This window comes from Limulus polyphemus, unplaced genomic scaffold, assembly GCF_000517525.1.
Source record: "Limulus polyphemus unplaced genomic scaffold, Limulus_polyphemus-2.1.2 Scaffold302, whole genome shotgun sequence".
NCBI classification, from domain to species: domain Eukaryota; kingdom Metazoa; phylum Arthropoda; class Merostomata; order Xiphosura; family Limulidae; genus Limulus; species Limulus polyphemus.
This window is the reverse complement of record NW_013665912.1, coordinates 399,317-414,801: the sequence shown is the minus strand read 5'-3', so window position 1 is coordinate 414,801 and position 15,485 is coordinate 399,317. Positions and strand designations below refer to the sequence as shown.

At 31.9% G+C, this 15,485-nt stretch overlaps 2 protein-coding genes across 4 annotated transcripts in view; one reads left to right on the top strand and one right to left on the bottom strand.

Annotated features, from left to right (window-relative positions):
- Positions 1 to 5,202, top strand: part of LOC106457200 (acylamino-acid-releasing enzyme-like) — a 66,333-nt gene extending 61,131 nt beyond the window's left edge. The window contains exons 22-23 of the mRNA XM_013916593.2: positions 1,110 to 1,216; positions 4,806 to 5,202. Of these exons, the coding sequence (XP_013772047.1) occupies positions 1,110 to 1,216; positions 4,806 to 4,923 (225 nt within the window). The 3' untranslated portion in view covers positions 4,924 to 5,202. The remainder of the gene's footprint in view (positions 1 to 1,109; positions 1,217 to 4,805) is intronic.
- Positions 5,203 to 5,211: 9 nt separating this feature from the next.
- The window catches only part of LOC106457196, a 68,374-nt gene continuing 58,100 nt past the window's right edge, over positions 5,212 to 15,485 (bottom strand). For all 3 annotated transcript variants that reach the window (XM_022383033.1, XM_022383034.1, XM_022383035.1), the window contains one exon: positions 5,212 to 7,986. In XM_022383033.1, the coding sequence (XP_022238741.1) occupies positions 7,981 to 7,986 (6 nt within the window). In that variant the 3' untranslated portion in view covers positions 5,212 to 7,980. The remainder of the gene's footprint in view (positions 7,987 to 15,485) is intronic.

Genomic DNA, 15,485 nt, shown 5'->3' with positions numbered 1-15,485 from the left:
CTTACATTTCCAAGGGGTGGTGGATAAAATAGAGGAGACAAAATGCCTAGAGAAAATGTGTCACGTGTGTCACACTATGGGAAATTCAGGATTTTTTTAAATATTGTCTTGTAGAATTAAGAACTTAAAACTTATAAACTATTAAAATATAGATTATTAGCTAAGATTTTATGCTATTCTAAATGGTATAACATAAACAAAAAGTAGTTCAATAAAAGTTTGAATGGAAAACACTAAAACCTTGTGTCATGCACAGTAAAGGATACCTGTGGCGATAGGGTTAATTAGAACTTAGAAAAATTCGAAAATTTTGTTGATATAAAACACATAGTATAGATGAGTAAGATATGTAGTACTTTAATCCCACAGTCTTAAGATTTAAGTTTATGATAAATGTTGAAGGAACTTAAAATTTAATCGATTTGTTTTATTTATTAAATTGGTCATGGCAGTTTTTGAAAAACCAAATTTGAAAGGTCACTAGTCAACACTTTTATATGAAAGGGGGAAAGTTATCATTAATACTCAATTATTTTTTAGACACTGATTTTATTAAATATTATGTAAAGGTTCAGTATGTCCATTGAAATAAGAAAATTTCTGGATGTTTGAAATCACACTTTTAAATGTGATATATAAAACAGAAATAGGACAGAAAAATTAAATACCAACTGGATTCAATGAAAGAAGTATATATATTTTTTCATTAAAAAAACTTGAGATAAAGCTTGGATTAATAGCTTAGAAAGATATTCCAGGCTTAATACATTTTATTGGATTGTAGAAAAGAATTTGATACAGCTTTAGTAAATATTAAACAAAAACATTTACACTTAATTTGCTCTTGCTATTTTTCCATATCTGTCTTCTAAAGGTAACAGTGATTGAGAAACAGCATATAGTCTGTTTCATATTAAAAAGTAAAAAGAAACATTTCAAGGAAAGTTGCATGACTTTGAACTCTTACAATGAGTCCAGGGTATTTACTAGAAGAAGTTAATTCAACAACTGTTAGGTAGGGCTATCATGAACCATTATAATTAAAAAAATAGTTAAGTAAAATTTAAGAGGAAAGTATGATTATTTATATGTTTTAAACTAATTTTCAGATAAAAATCCCAGTCTTGTTCCTTATTGGTAAAAATGATCTCAGAGTACCTTCCAATCAAGGACTGTACATGTTTAAATTGCTGAAAGCAAGAGGAAGACCTGTGAAGTGAGTAAGCCTAATAGTAAACAAGGATAAAATATAGTAAAAAAGTGAAGTGATTGTGCTTGATAAATAAATAAAAACGGGTAGGATATAAATGTGGATATGAAACTTACTTGTTCACCAGTAATTATAAACTTTTAGATAGGTATGACTTCTGGGTGGCTCTGTTGTATTTGTATGACAAATAACAGGGTATTTTCTGCACAATCTCTATTGCTAAGGTGTTATGTTGTTATTGATTAAGTCCTATAGAAACAAATATGGGTATATATATTTCAAACATAATTGTTTCCCACCTTCTACCTAACAATTAAGAATAATTTTTCTTACCTTGTAACTGAGAATAATCATGTGTTGCTCGCCACAGCCACTACTTCAGGGCACATTTATGCAGCTATAACTAAGAACTGATTTTTAAATTATGAACAAAATTCTGTTTCTGTAAATATACATTTTTTTAAAGGATGAAGTAATTAAAAAACTGTTAGGGGCTGTTATAGGTTCTATGAGAAAATATGCAGGTTTTAAAGGTTAGGCTACTGAAAAAGCATGTTTTACAGGTTTGCTAGGAGGCCTGCACGTATTGAACATTTCACTGCCAGGAAAAAGTGTTCAAGTGATACAAAGTGAAATATGTGTCACTCTATGCATAAAAGGACTGGCTGAACATAATACAGTTGAAAGTTATTAAAACAACAGTATCACATGACTATATGGTCAATCATTGAAGCAAATCAATCTATATTTCATTATCTATGTATAGCAAACACGCATTACTGTGAAACCATTATCAAAAAATTAAACATAAATGTGAAGCCCAATCTGTTATTAAATTTACTACTTGGCACCAAATTATACTAGTTCTTGAGAATTCCACCCCTCATCAATAACCAGACTAGTACAAGTAAATAATAATAAATAAGACTTGGTTTTTTATATTAGTGAACTGTGTTTTATATGTATGGCATTTTACTCCCATAGTCAGCTTATATTTATATAGGATTTGTAGAATATTTAGTTTGATGGTCCTAACTTATTTTGAACTATTCAGCAGACAAGTTGTTTGAAATACTAAAAATAAAGATGGTAATGACTGAAATTTTCTTACACCAGTATAACTTGGTGACTAGTGTGGAATCAAATGATAGATTGGGCTTCAAATTTTTAGAAAATTCAAACTATTTGTTTTATGAAGTACTGTTTTATTGGATCCAGCTTTACTTTATATAAAGGATTGCCTTAGGAGTATCACATAAAACAGATATTTTTGGATCTTTGTGATCAGCTCAGTGGTTTAGATAATTAAGCCTTTAAAGTTAACAGTTGCAATGGTGTGAATGCCTTTTATTGGAGCATGACTAATGAATTATTTGTCTTAAGAAAAAGTGTTTGGTTTACTGATTGTATAGATGTGTTAAAGATTTATTTTCTTTTTCAACAAAGGTGAAATTGAAAGAGAATCTATAACTTTAGAGCCCCAATGCATTCTTTGATACTATATGGTGAAGTAAAACTGACTCAAAACCCTGTAGATATTTGCCTTACTATATTTTTAAACATTACATTCTTTATTTGGTCCCTTAGGGTTTTTCCAAGAAAATGAGCATATAATAGTATTTCAACCACAGTATGTCCACACTGTCCACTCAATACCAGAACTCATCAAGCTAGCTGGGATACAAAAAACATATTAGTGGTGGAATGCTTTTTATACAAGTCATTTGTCACTATAACAGTTGTCATGGTGTATGGCTTAAAAAGCTTTTCTGGTGAATAATCCAGAATAAATTATTAGCATCGATGCTACATATTTTTCGAATCCTATATAAATATATTTTCATTTAGTGAGTAAAGACAACTAAAACACCATACAAATCAAACAAAAGTTATTCAAACTTGAATCATCCTTTTTACTACTGATCTGGTGTTAACTTTGTCAGATGAGGGTGTGTCGATGCACCTGTTGTGTGGTATGTTTTATTGCAATGTGAAAAAAATTACTTGATGAAATATTTTTAGTCTGTACAGGAACTTTCTACAGATAATGTAGCTTATGCATCTAAAATGTTTTTTTTTATGTGTGATATTTGTATGAATTCACTGCTTTGAAAATTCTAAAATCTCATTGTAATGTTTATGAAAGAACTAAAAATGCTTACCTTTACTGTACATTTTAATTACTTTTTTCATCCTCCTCCATTATTGTAAAAACTTCCCTGTAGTTTTTATTTCATAAACTAAATTTTATCTGTTTTGGTTAAAAAAAAAAACATCACATTCAGTTGCACTGTTTTAAACGTGTTTTATGTTCATTTATATATATATATTATATTTCTCTTCTGTGATTGTCTTCGCAGCATTTAAGCAGTTACTTATGCCAATAAGGCCTAACATAATGGCCTTGCTGGCCAAATGAAACTTGATATATTTGAGCATAAAAGGAGTTAACTAAACCCGTCGTTTCCTATCATACTACAATGTCATAATTCAAATGAAGTAAAAAATTCAGGAAAGCAATTATGGCAGAAGTTGTTCACAAACATCTTTTCTTCTAGCAATATACCAACAAATTAAGCTTTTATCACTTTGTTCCAGTCTCTGTAAAAATTTCCTTTTAACTAAAATCAATTTCGAACAAAATAGAAAAAGAGCTTTCATTACATGAACATTACACTAACCTATGTCAACAGTGGTTTAGAAAGAGTGATTGACTAAAAATTGATAAAACTATGCTTGTATTCAAGTTACAAGGTTGAATTAATCAAAACTGTAACTTTCCCCCTAGGGGCTACAAGTTCCATATTATGCTCGGAAAACATTCAAGAAATTTGCTATTCACATCTCAGTATAAATGTTAGCATTTTATGCTGTCTTAGGAAGCTCCATATTAAAACTAGCCCCATTGAGAGCATACTTATACACTGAAATAAGTCAGTAAAAATTCCTGCAAGTTCATTGTGTTAAGGGCCTAGATGAAAAACTTTAATAAAAATTCTGGGTGACAGCTTAATGAATTTCTATTCAAATACATTGTTTGACAAATAGACTTGTAATTTTCTTTCTTTGGTTTTACTAGCAATATGATTAGAACTGTATCACTCACAACATTAAGTCACAACATTAATTTTTTGTATTTGTTCTCTATTAATAATATAGCTTTAACTGATAACTCATATTGGAATGAAATCTTTTGAAATCTTGAATTTTGGATAACAGTTATACCAATTTAAAAACTTCAAATGCAACAAGTTTACACTGCCACCATCAGGTACAACATACAAGCAAGAGTTGATGTCAACAATACATATTCATTAGATTCCCAGTTTACCCCTGATGAAGAAAGGTCCACCTTTTGAAAATGCTAGTTATAGGGTTTTGTATTTTTGTTTGATTTTTTACCTATGGGTTTTCCTAACATCATGAATTGATCAATTTTGAAGTTACTACAATGACCATAATCTAGTTTGTGTAGAATTTGAATAAAGGAAAAAAAATATCTTAATTTAGACCATTCAGATATTATTATGCTTCTGAACATATACAACTAAAGTTGGTATCTTCTCAGAACTTTATGTATATCTTTTGCCATTAGGTGTCATGTGTATGAAGATAACCATCCCCTTTCGAAAGTGGAAGTCGAAGCTGATGCCTTTGTAAATACAGTTCTCTGGTTTGCTGAACACCTTGCATCAGAAGATGGTAAACTGTAGAACGGGGAGCTTCTAAGGCTTTAGTATTGGTGTAATACATTTATCACACTAAGTATAGCATATAAACAGTGCCCTGGTATAATAAACTGAACAGCTGTGTTATAGAATTGATAATAATGATAGATACCTGCAATGAAACACAAGTACGAAACTAAGGAGAAACAAACCAATCTGTACCCGATAGCTTCAAGTTTCCACATTTGAAAGAATATAAAAGTTGTATATTCATACACATACTGTACCTCCAGCAAAGTTTTGTTGCCGTAAAGGAACATAGACCAACATCAGTATTTGTTGTTCTTAGTTTATTAGTCACCAATTCCAACAGTAAAGTAGAACTATACAGTAACTGAAATTACAACAATTCTGGCAGAAATTTAAGAGAAATGGTAAAAGAACATTTTTTACACCACATTACATAGTTTCCATTAAAATGCAAAATGAAATTTATGATTATTTTGTTACTTTAAGTCTTTCACAAAAATTAACGGATCAAAGTTAATGAAGTAAATATTTGAGTTTTTTTCCATTTTAGAAAACTAGCTTTACAAACATCTTATAATTGTTTATTACATGAGAAAGATGTAAAAATAAACAAATTTTAACTCATTGTCTGTTGCAGTGTACAAAAAACTCAACTAAAATAAGCACTATTTAAATGTTTACTTTAATCTTTGTCATTTTATTCACTGTATTCACAAATTGTAAAGCAGAAAGCTTTAGACCATATTTTGTTTTGCATATTTCACACTTCAATCTAACTTCTCTCACATTGTTTCTGAAGAAGTATTTGTCCTGTAATGTTCTCAGTACTTGAAGAACAATGACATCACATGAAAAGCATTTTAGCAATTTCAGCAGCAGCTGTTCATTTTAACATCTTACAAAATGTACTCTTTATTTTCTCACAAAGATCTTGACATCAGACGAACAATTTTTAAAATAAACAAGACCTTTTGTTCATTGGTTAATTTTTCTTTCTTTCAGCAACTAATAAATTTCATAAAGGCATTTTAGGTGTGTTTACTTTTGATTAAATTATTGCCTTATCCACTTCAATCTTTTTAAAAAAATAGCATGCTGCAGTTTCTGCATAAACAAATTAAATTTCTTACAAGCTTAGGGTGTAGTACCTTCATAGGTAGAAAATACTGGAAGAATTACAAGGTATAAACTGATTGCCATCTGTCACTTCTATTCAGTTTATTTAGAGCATAAAATTAGCCAAATCTACTTGTATAACTTTCTGCTCAATGTTAATGTTTCACCGAGAAAGTTATAGAAGCTTTGATGACAAATCATAAGAAAGTGCCATTTAATTATGGTTAATAACTCTGGAAGGGTTGTGTATGTAAAAAATGGACTCCATTGAAAATCATGGACCAACAGTTAAATAAAATAACTGTACAAATCAACTTCACCTAAAATGGTGAAAGAGAAAATAAAATGTCTAACTAGGTCGGTACTTCAAAATAATATCACAAACTATCATAAAATTCTAATAAAAGAACTTTACTAACTGATATTTTAAATCTACTTCAGCTTCTGTATTACATAAAACATAGCTGCTGTCTTTGGTATATTTATATTAAGGTCCCTGGATTTAGCACTTTTTAATTCTAATAATAGATTATTTTTCTATAAATAAAACCATGTTTAAAACAAATTTCTATTCAACAACCAGTATATATTTATATACTAATAAAAGGATGAAACTGCACTTATTTTCCCTAAAATGTAAACATCTCATACTTGTGATGTGTGTGTGTGTGTGGCTATGTATATATATACACATACATACTCAGTAAAAGTTTTATTACTTTAGTGTGTGTCTGAGAAGACTGGAAGAATAAGTGACTTGGATATTAAAAAATCTATTTAATTACTCAAAAATGCAGCAACCATAGTAGTTTTTCTTGCAACGAGTCTTAGCTGACTTCAGTGGCTACACAATCTATGCAGTACAGTTATTGTTCAAATTATTTAATGAGATTGGCCCAAAACTGCCTTTTATAATGTGACTTTATTGAAGAAAATTCACTAAGTGTATAGCTGAGATTGGCTAGAATAGGGGTCGGCAACCTTTCATAGAGTAAGAGCCTTTTTTGGGGTGTGTGGGTGTGGCAGCTAGCTATAAGTTTGAAAAGCCACAGTACATGGGGTTTGCTTACTGATTCTTACCATAACTGACATGCAAGGAAAGCCAACCACAGCAGGTTATGTAGTCAAACCTTTTTCACAAAGTTTAAAGGAAAATTTTTTGGTATGCAACATCAGTTTGACAGCAAGAATACAGGATCCAAATGCGTGCAGTCAAAGAATCACATTCGGTTGCCAACCCCACGGTCATAATATTGCTTAGTTCATTATTAGGCCAGCCTAGTGTTCAAATAATTTACTACTAAGTGGAGGCAAATTTAAATACCCAACATTTACTGGCAAAATATTATTGAAGCAAATTTAAAATTAAGTGCTTAAATTTTTTTTTTTAATTAGCAAATAGTATATCAATTTGTAACATTAAGATAAATTCCATTTCATGTAGTTAATTTGACTTACACAATCACTTTTCTTTGACTGATAGTATAAATAAAAATTACAAATTACTTTCAAAACATATAATAAATATCACAGAAAAATAAAAAGTCACCTCTGGATATATGTGTATAAGTACTGTGCATGCAAACATAACCCCAGCAATAATAATATATAATGTTATAGGAACTTGCATTTAACATTAGCTACTGTGGATAATAGTTTAAAGTACAAAATTGGCCATAAATATTAACACCTAGTAAAGCTTACAAAATAACTGTGATATGGCATGAAACTGCAAATATAAAGCCTTGGCAATGTAATGACATTAACAACAACATCCTTAAGAATTAGCAATAGATGTAAAAGTGAGGAGGAAGAGATGAAAAGGGCAAGTCAAGTGACATAAGCTCTTGTTTCAGAAATGTATATCCTACAAGGTGCATGGTCTACGTCATTCAAAGTCAAGTTGTTGCCACTGGGAGTTAATCTCTGACCTGGATGAAGGGAGTTCTAGGAGGTTTAAACCTGTTACACAAATAAAATTCATTGAAAAATAATAAACGGGTGAAGTACTTGCATAGTATGGCAGAAATGTAAATTTCCATATGTCAGCTTCATTTTTTACTTACTCTACCACATATCTGGCATTGGGTTTCCTATGAAAATGAAAACTAACACAATTTGTTTTATTGCTTTCAAATTTCATGTATGAACTAGTTCTCAGAAAATGTTGAAAACAATCCCTTTGTAACAGTTGCTGCCACCACTGGAAGATTAAAATGGAAAAATAACCAAAAACATATGCAAATAATAACTTGAAAGTATCTTATATTTCAATAAATATTAGCATATTGTTCTTACTGCTAAATTGGGGCTGCCTAATTACTTCTAACTTCACAGATAATTTGGAGCATAAATTTGGTAAACAGTAAACTGATGTAATATCAACGAGCAAACAGGTAAAACCTTCAAATAAATGGTGCTGCAAAATATAAATGAGGATATTCTGTAACTCCTGATTATATAGCTTTATAAAATTTTAAGTTGCATAAATTTATCAGAAGGAACATAAACAAAATTGGTGTTTATTGTGTACGTTTATACTTTGGAATATTAAAAGAACAATCACAAATGGTGCCTCAAGTTAACCTTAGAGAGTGTCACTGACATCCTTTGATTTTTTCCTTCTCAAAATGGAAATACTTAAATTGCATAAAACATAGTATCTACTTTTAGCTTTAAAAAAGGTTATATAATTTAAATTTTCTATCACTTTTTACACTGTGAACTTAGTTAAATTTTATTGCCAGACATTAAAAAAATTTTCCTTTTATCATTTGTTTACCAGAAAGTTCCATTTATTTATATATATATATATATATATATACACATTTTGTTTTGCCAATTGTGGTAGTCACTTCTTTCTGTTATAAGTTGTAAAAGCATGGGAAAAACTGACAAAGATTTATTAGTAACATATGACTTGACCTGTCATGAGGGCATTCAGGTCAGGCTAGGTAACAGTTTTGTGCTAACATTATTCTTGGTCAAGGTATATCTAATACATAGTTTCTTTTCAATAAATAGTAAATTCTTTTACTTATCTACATTGTTTGAATATGATAAACTTGGCAGTTTTATTCAATAAATAACGATTTGAGTTCTTGAAATATTTTGCCATTACCCGTCAAACTTGCTAACTCTAAGCTTAATGTTTAGTTAAAAAAAAAAAGTTCATAGCTTTCAAACATATATAGTTCAACTCAAAAAATTTTCAGGAAATTCTCAGAATTATTCCTAAGTCTGTTGAACCTCCCATGAGATTCATTTGTTTGACTCTGCAAGAGCTCCATGTACTCACTTTCCCACAAAATAATAAATTACTGCTTCCACCAATTTATTTACTCTAGTTTGACATAAATGGTTCATAATATGTTCAATTCAATGGTATTTAAACTTAGCATATAAGTATTTTCAAAGCTGTGCTTCATTTGTGATTGTACAGACATCAGAAAATGGGGAGGGTAGTATTAGTATTAAAGAGAAACAAGACATGGGTAAATATTTTCTCAAGGGATGACAGTTTCTTAGCATGTAAGAAACCTTTGTTTTGGAATGGGCAGAAAAATCCAAGTACAATGTTTACAGGTGAGACTCTTCAGAGCTGTGCAAAGATGCAAGTTTGAGCACTTTTTAAATTGTTCTTTGCAAATTACACTAAATAAACTTGCAAAGTGCAAAATATCAATTCTAAAATAATTTTCAATTTAAAACTTGAAATAGTTAGAATTATAATTTTTACTGAAATGTAATACGCAATTGTGCATTTGAAAGGTCTCATGCCAGGTTGAAAATAAATAACATTTTTATACTCAAAATTCAGTAATATATATATGCAAGTGCATTTTATGTACACACTGCTTAAACTATTATTTTTTATTTTTTTATGAGTGATATACACATTTTAATATCTTTAGTTTTCAGATCTTTAGAAAATTTCATGAAGTGAAATATTGTTTAGTGTTGGAAAATGATAGAGGTGAATTATAACAACTCAATAAACTTGTAAATATATATGAGAAATTAGCTGACCATGTATCATATATTTTTATTATTTATGCAATTTTAAATGGCAATACAAACATGCAGTAAAAACCATGGATTTTGGTTTCCATTGGTCATAGCACATTGGCTTGTAACAAAAACAATATATAGTTTGACCTGCTTCTTTGTCACTAAAAGGCAGAAAGTTTAATATAACTAATTTACAGAAAAAGCTACAAGTCCAAATAAGTGTACAATTACATGCATGATTACTAGGGGAGTTAGGGGTCAAATATTCATCAAATATTTACTTTACAGAAATGGAATCTAGGTGAACCTAAATTTTACATTTTTAGGATTAAAATGAATTTCCAATTTGCATTTAACTCTGAAGTACTGATAGCTTTTTCTGATTGAGTTTCTTGCTTTCTATAACCATGTGACAGAAGTTCTGAATGTCCTTGATGCAATGCAGAGCACGATTCAACTCACCCAGAATTCTCCACTCTTTTCGACTACCATGTGACTTACTGCATACGAGTTAGATGAGCTCTGTTTTCTCGCCATAATTCAGAATGTAAAATTTAAATCAGGTAGAGTTATCTCTGAAATACTAATAGTGCAAAATCCCACATTGAAAAGGAAGTGGAAACCAGGGAGAGTTAAGATTATATGAAAAATATATAGGTTACAATGCAGGAATGTGGTAACCTAGACTGCACTAAAGGAGAGGCCAAGCAGAGTTGGAATAAAAACCATAAATAGAACTATTGGAAAAACTGGATTCATAAGAAAATGAGTGGAGTGGAACAGTCTTATGTAGAAAAAAAATTTCCTTAGGACAATCAGAATGAAAGTGTTCTTCCCATTCTTAGGGTGGTAATGTGCTTAACTGGGAGCCAAATGAATGGAGCACATGTGGTGGTGATGTATACAGGTGGAAGGAGTACTATGTCCTACTCCTGTAGTGGTTCTTTGGGAGAAGATCAGTCAAGCATTATCTGTGGACACACTCCTGTGGCCTTAGCCCCCTTTATCCACTAAAGAAAGTAAAAACAAAAGTGTAGACGTTCTCCATCCAGCTTGGATTCTACAAAAATAACTTTTAGGCAGAACTTACTTGACTGATTTCAAGTATAAGTTCTGCCTACAAGTTTACTTTACTTGCAAGTAAAGAAAAGAGAGAAAATGGGATGGCTTTTGTATCATAAGTCCAAAAGTGACTGCTTGGAGTTATGAAATGTCTATTCAAAATGAGTGTCCCATCTTAAATATGTAATGCTATGCGAGAATGTACATGTAGAGGTTGGAAAGGTGCCCACTGAGGAATCATGAGCCACCATATGGCATCCTCTGTCCAATTGTGTAGTGTGTCACTCTCTCAGGGATCACCAGCAAGAGGGGGGAAATTAAATCTAGGTCAAATGCAGAGGTTTAAATAGTGGATGAATCTGTATAAACAAAGAATCCCTTAAGAGAGAGAAAGAATGCACAATATTCATATGTGACATGAACAAATGCAGGGGTAACCAGAAGCTTATGGATGTTCTGATTGTTATAAACTGTATAAACATAGAATCTCTTAAGAAAAGAGAGACTAGTTTCTTTTTTTTGTTGAATCATATGACTTCTCAAACATAGACATCAGTGTAATGGTTAACAGGAGTGTTGGGCAGTATGGAATTACCACATTTGCCATATACAACATAGGTATAGGCACAAGTGGTAAATAAGCAGGTAATACAGAATAACTTGCCTGCTGTAGATTCTATACGACTTAAAGTGACATAAGTGACAAACAAAATCCAGAGTCTGAAGAGACAGTAATGTGATAAACAGCACTTTAGAAACGTATTTGGATTCCTCCACATCCTGGCCTGTAAGATGTCTTCTGGTGGTTACCAAAACAGGGAAGCCAAAGACATTGCCAAGTGGCAAAAATTGATGAAATGTAACCCAGAATCCGCTTTTGAGGTATTTGGGTACATCTTGATATACAAGAGGGATTAGATGCACAAAACAGTTTCTGCAGCATGGATGGAGTAAGATCTGTAGAATGAGCTTTGTTGCAAGGCATAAACAACCCTTCCTTTTTGAGCCCTTCTGAAAGATCTCATTTATGCGATATAGTAATGAACAACCCTAACAGGACATACATTCTTTGGAACAAGAATCTGGGTTAGTCAGGGTAGGTAACAAAACTGGTGAAAAACAGTGGTGATGTTCTCTTGCAGCCTGGTCTTGAGTATGAGAAACATCAAAGAGCATAAATGTAAGGTCTTCCACCCGAAGTAAGTAATAGAAGAAAATATGTCTTCAATGAAAGATGGTAGAGTGAACAAGTTGCTAAATGTTCATAAGGAAGATAATCATACGATAAGACCTATATCTTACTGGGGACAATGCCTAGGGCCTCAGAGACAAAGTAAGCAAGAAGCTACTAAAAGATCAGTAGATAATGAAGAAGAGAGAGATGGCTTTTGTAGCAGAAAGGGCACCTCTGTAACCTGCCATAAAAGAAGCACATAAAACACAATCATTAAATAAGAACATGAAGAAAGAGGCAATCTGTTAAGGAATTGAGAAAGACAAGTAACATCATTTATAAAGCAACAACTCGTGAAGATACCCCAATAAGACTGTTAGGTGGCCAGGCATGGACATTAGCAAGAATGTGTTAACAACTGATCTACTCGAGAAGAGAATCCAATTTCTCTAATAAAGGATTGTGTGACAGATGTAGATGACAAATATCAGTGTGGAAGATTGATGTTTGAGGCTGGCAGCAGAGAATATATCTACAAAGAGGTAATGAAATGAGATTCCTTGAGATAAACCAGGAGGAAATAATGACTTAGCCGGCCAATATTTAACATGAAAGACAAAAAGGAGAGTAGGCTTAGAGGAAAACAAATTCTGGCCCACCATTGCAAAAGCCCCAATAATAATAATTTTAGGGAAAGAGAATCCACAAGAATATTCATAACACTTTGTACATAAATGGAACCACAGAAAACAAACTCTGTGAGATTAACATTCTCCCTGATCATTGATATAAACAACCACTGAAGAATTGTGTGTGTAAATATTAGGTCATCAAGAAATTAATGTCGCTTTTTTTTAGATGAAAAAAACCCGTACAACTTATATATATATCAAAACAAAACATTTATTAAATGAAATAGTCTCCATTCTTATCGATAATGCTTTTCCATTTTACAGTCAGGTTGTTAATGCCCTGGTTATAGAAATCACTTGGCTTTGAAGTAAAAAACATGTAGATGTCCTCTTTAACACCTTCCATATTTGCATACGTTTTTCCATTAAGATGGTGTTGCAGCAAACAAAAAAGATGGTAATCTGATGGTGCCATATCTGGAAAATATGGAGGGCGGGGAGAACTTCCCAACCCAACTCCATAATCTTGTGTTGTGTCAAACGTGCCACATGTAGGCACGCATTGTCGTGGAGAAGAAGAACAGTTCGCTGTGGATTGAGGAGTTCGAAATGAATTACTCCTTTGATGTCCCACCAAATGCAAAGCATCACTTTCTGTGGATGGAGTCCACGTTTTTGGGTCAGAAGTGATTTTTGTCTAGGACTTAGTTATTGTTTTCAGTGTTTAATATTCACAAAGAAAATCCATTTTTCATCACTGGTAACAATACTGTAAAAAAAATGGTTCACGCGCATTATGTGCCAGAAGAGACGAAGCAACATTCACACATTGGAAACAATGATCATCGGAGAGTTCGTGAGGCACCCAAACACCTTCTTTATGGAGTTTTCCCACATTCATTAGATGTTTACGTACTGTGTCATGAGAGACATGCAATTTCAGGGTCATTTCATGAGTGTGTTGCCTTGGGTTAGTCTTCAGAGCATCAATATCAATTCCAACATGTCCGCCCCTGCCATTACAATTTTTAAGGCTAAAGTCACCCGAACGAAATTTGCTGAACCATCGTTGACACTTATAAACATTCAAAACATTTCCATGAACTTCTTTCATATTCTATGTGGCTACAGAGGCATTGATTCCCTGTTTGTATTCAAACAGCATTACATGCCGAATGTGTGTCTCATCTTGTGCCATCATTATAAGGGATTAGAGTATACTAAACTTTACACATTACATAGGCTACACTAACGTGACGTTTAGGCAGTTGTTTAACTATTATACAAGATGTACGTTTTTGGGGGATGATTAATGAAAGTGCTCCAAAATGCAACATTAATTTCTTGATGGCCTAATACTTAAACACAGTAGAGGTTTAGCAAGGGTAAAAACTCTTGAAAAACAATAAATTCTGAAATAGTTATTTGTGGGATAATAGATTTATTTCTGTACAATGTTTCTTATCTAACAGTATCACATACAACATTTAAGGTACAAGCATGTTAAACTGTCAAAAGTACTAAACGTTTGATGCGAGATTCTGGTTCCAGAGGTAACCAGAAAAACAAAAGATTAGTATTTCACGGGCAAGTCTGCCAATTTAAATTTGTATTTTGTATTGATGGCAAAGTTACTAAGTCTATTTGCCACAGTTCCTAATTTTGAAATACTAACCAGAGGGAAGGCAGTCACTCTGCAGTACTCTGCTACCTATCATCCTTGTTAAGGGATTTATTGTCACTCTTATAATGTACTTGCAGCTTAAAGTGTGGGAATATTTATAGTGGTTATATGGATTCAAGCCTGGCTTGCCAGCTCCAAAATCCAGTTCTATCACAAAGCCAACTCAGTCCCCCTGATTTAAATGTACAGATTTCTATATATTTTTATAGTTCTTAAAGATGATAAAAATAGCTAAAAATACTTAGAAATCAGGGGAACTTTCAGTCAAATATGCTTAAGAGACTCTCATTTTATAACTGGAGACTGAGTGGACTTAATAAACAAATCTTGTCAAATTTTAGTTTTTTGGACAAAAAAAGTGTCATTTTCATTCACCAAAGGAGATGATAGATCAAAATATACTAAAACAATAAAAATACTGCCACAATAAATTGTAGAAATTCTCAACAACAAACATCATTTTAAGCATTAAGATTAAAAACACATTAGGATCACTAATCAGATCTAAAAAAATAAGTTAAAAGCTGTAACATTTAAATTCAAACATAAAACTGAATACGAAACTCAACAACTGATGCATATATACACCTGGAAAAAAGTTAAGCACCCCCAAATATTTTTCAGGATTGCTTATTGAAAATAAGGTTTAATTTTCATGATGTTGAGCAATGTTCATAATTTCAAACATAATTAAAAGGATGTGAGCATTCAGGTGTGACATTTAAATCAGGCGCGTTTTTTTCCCCACGTGCAACTTGCTCCCTTCTTCACGTCCAATATGCACTATTTTCTCGTGCATCAAATCCGTATTTAAGTCCCGAATTTTTGAATGCAAAATCATTTTAAGAGATGGCAAATTATTGACATGAATTCCGCTGGTATGTCCTACAAGGCGATA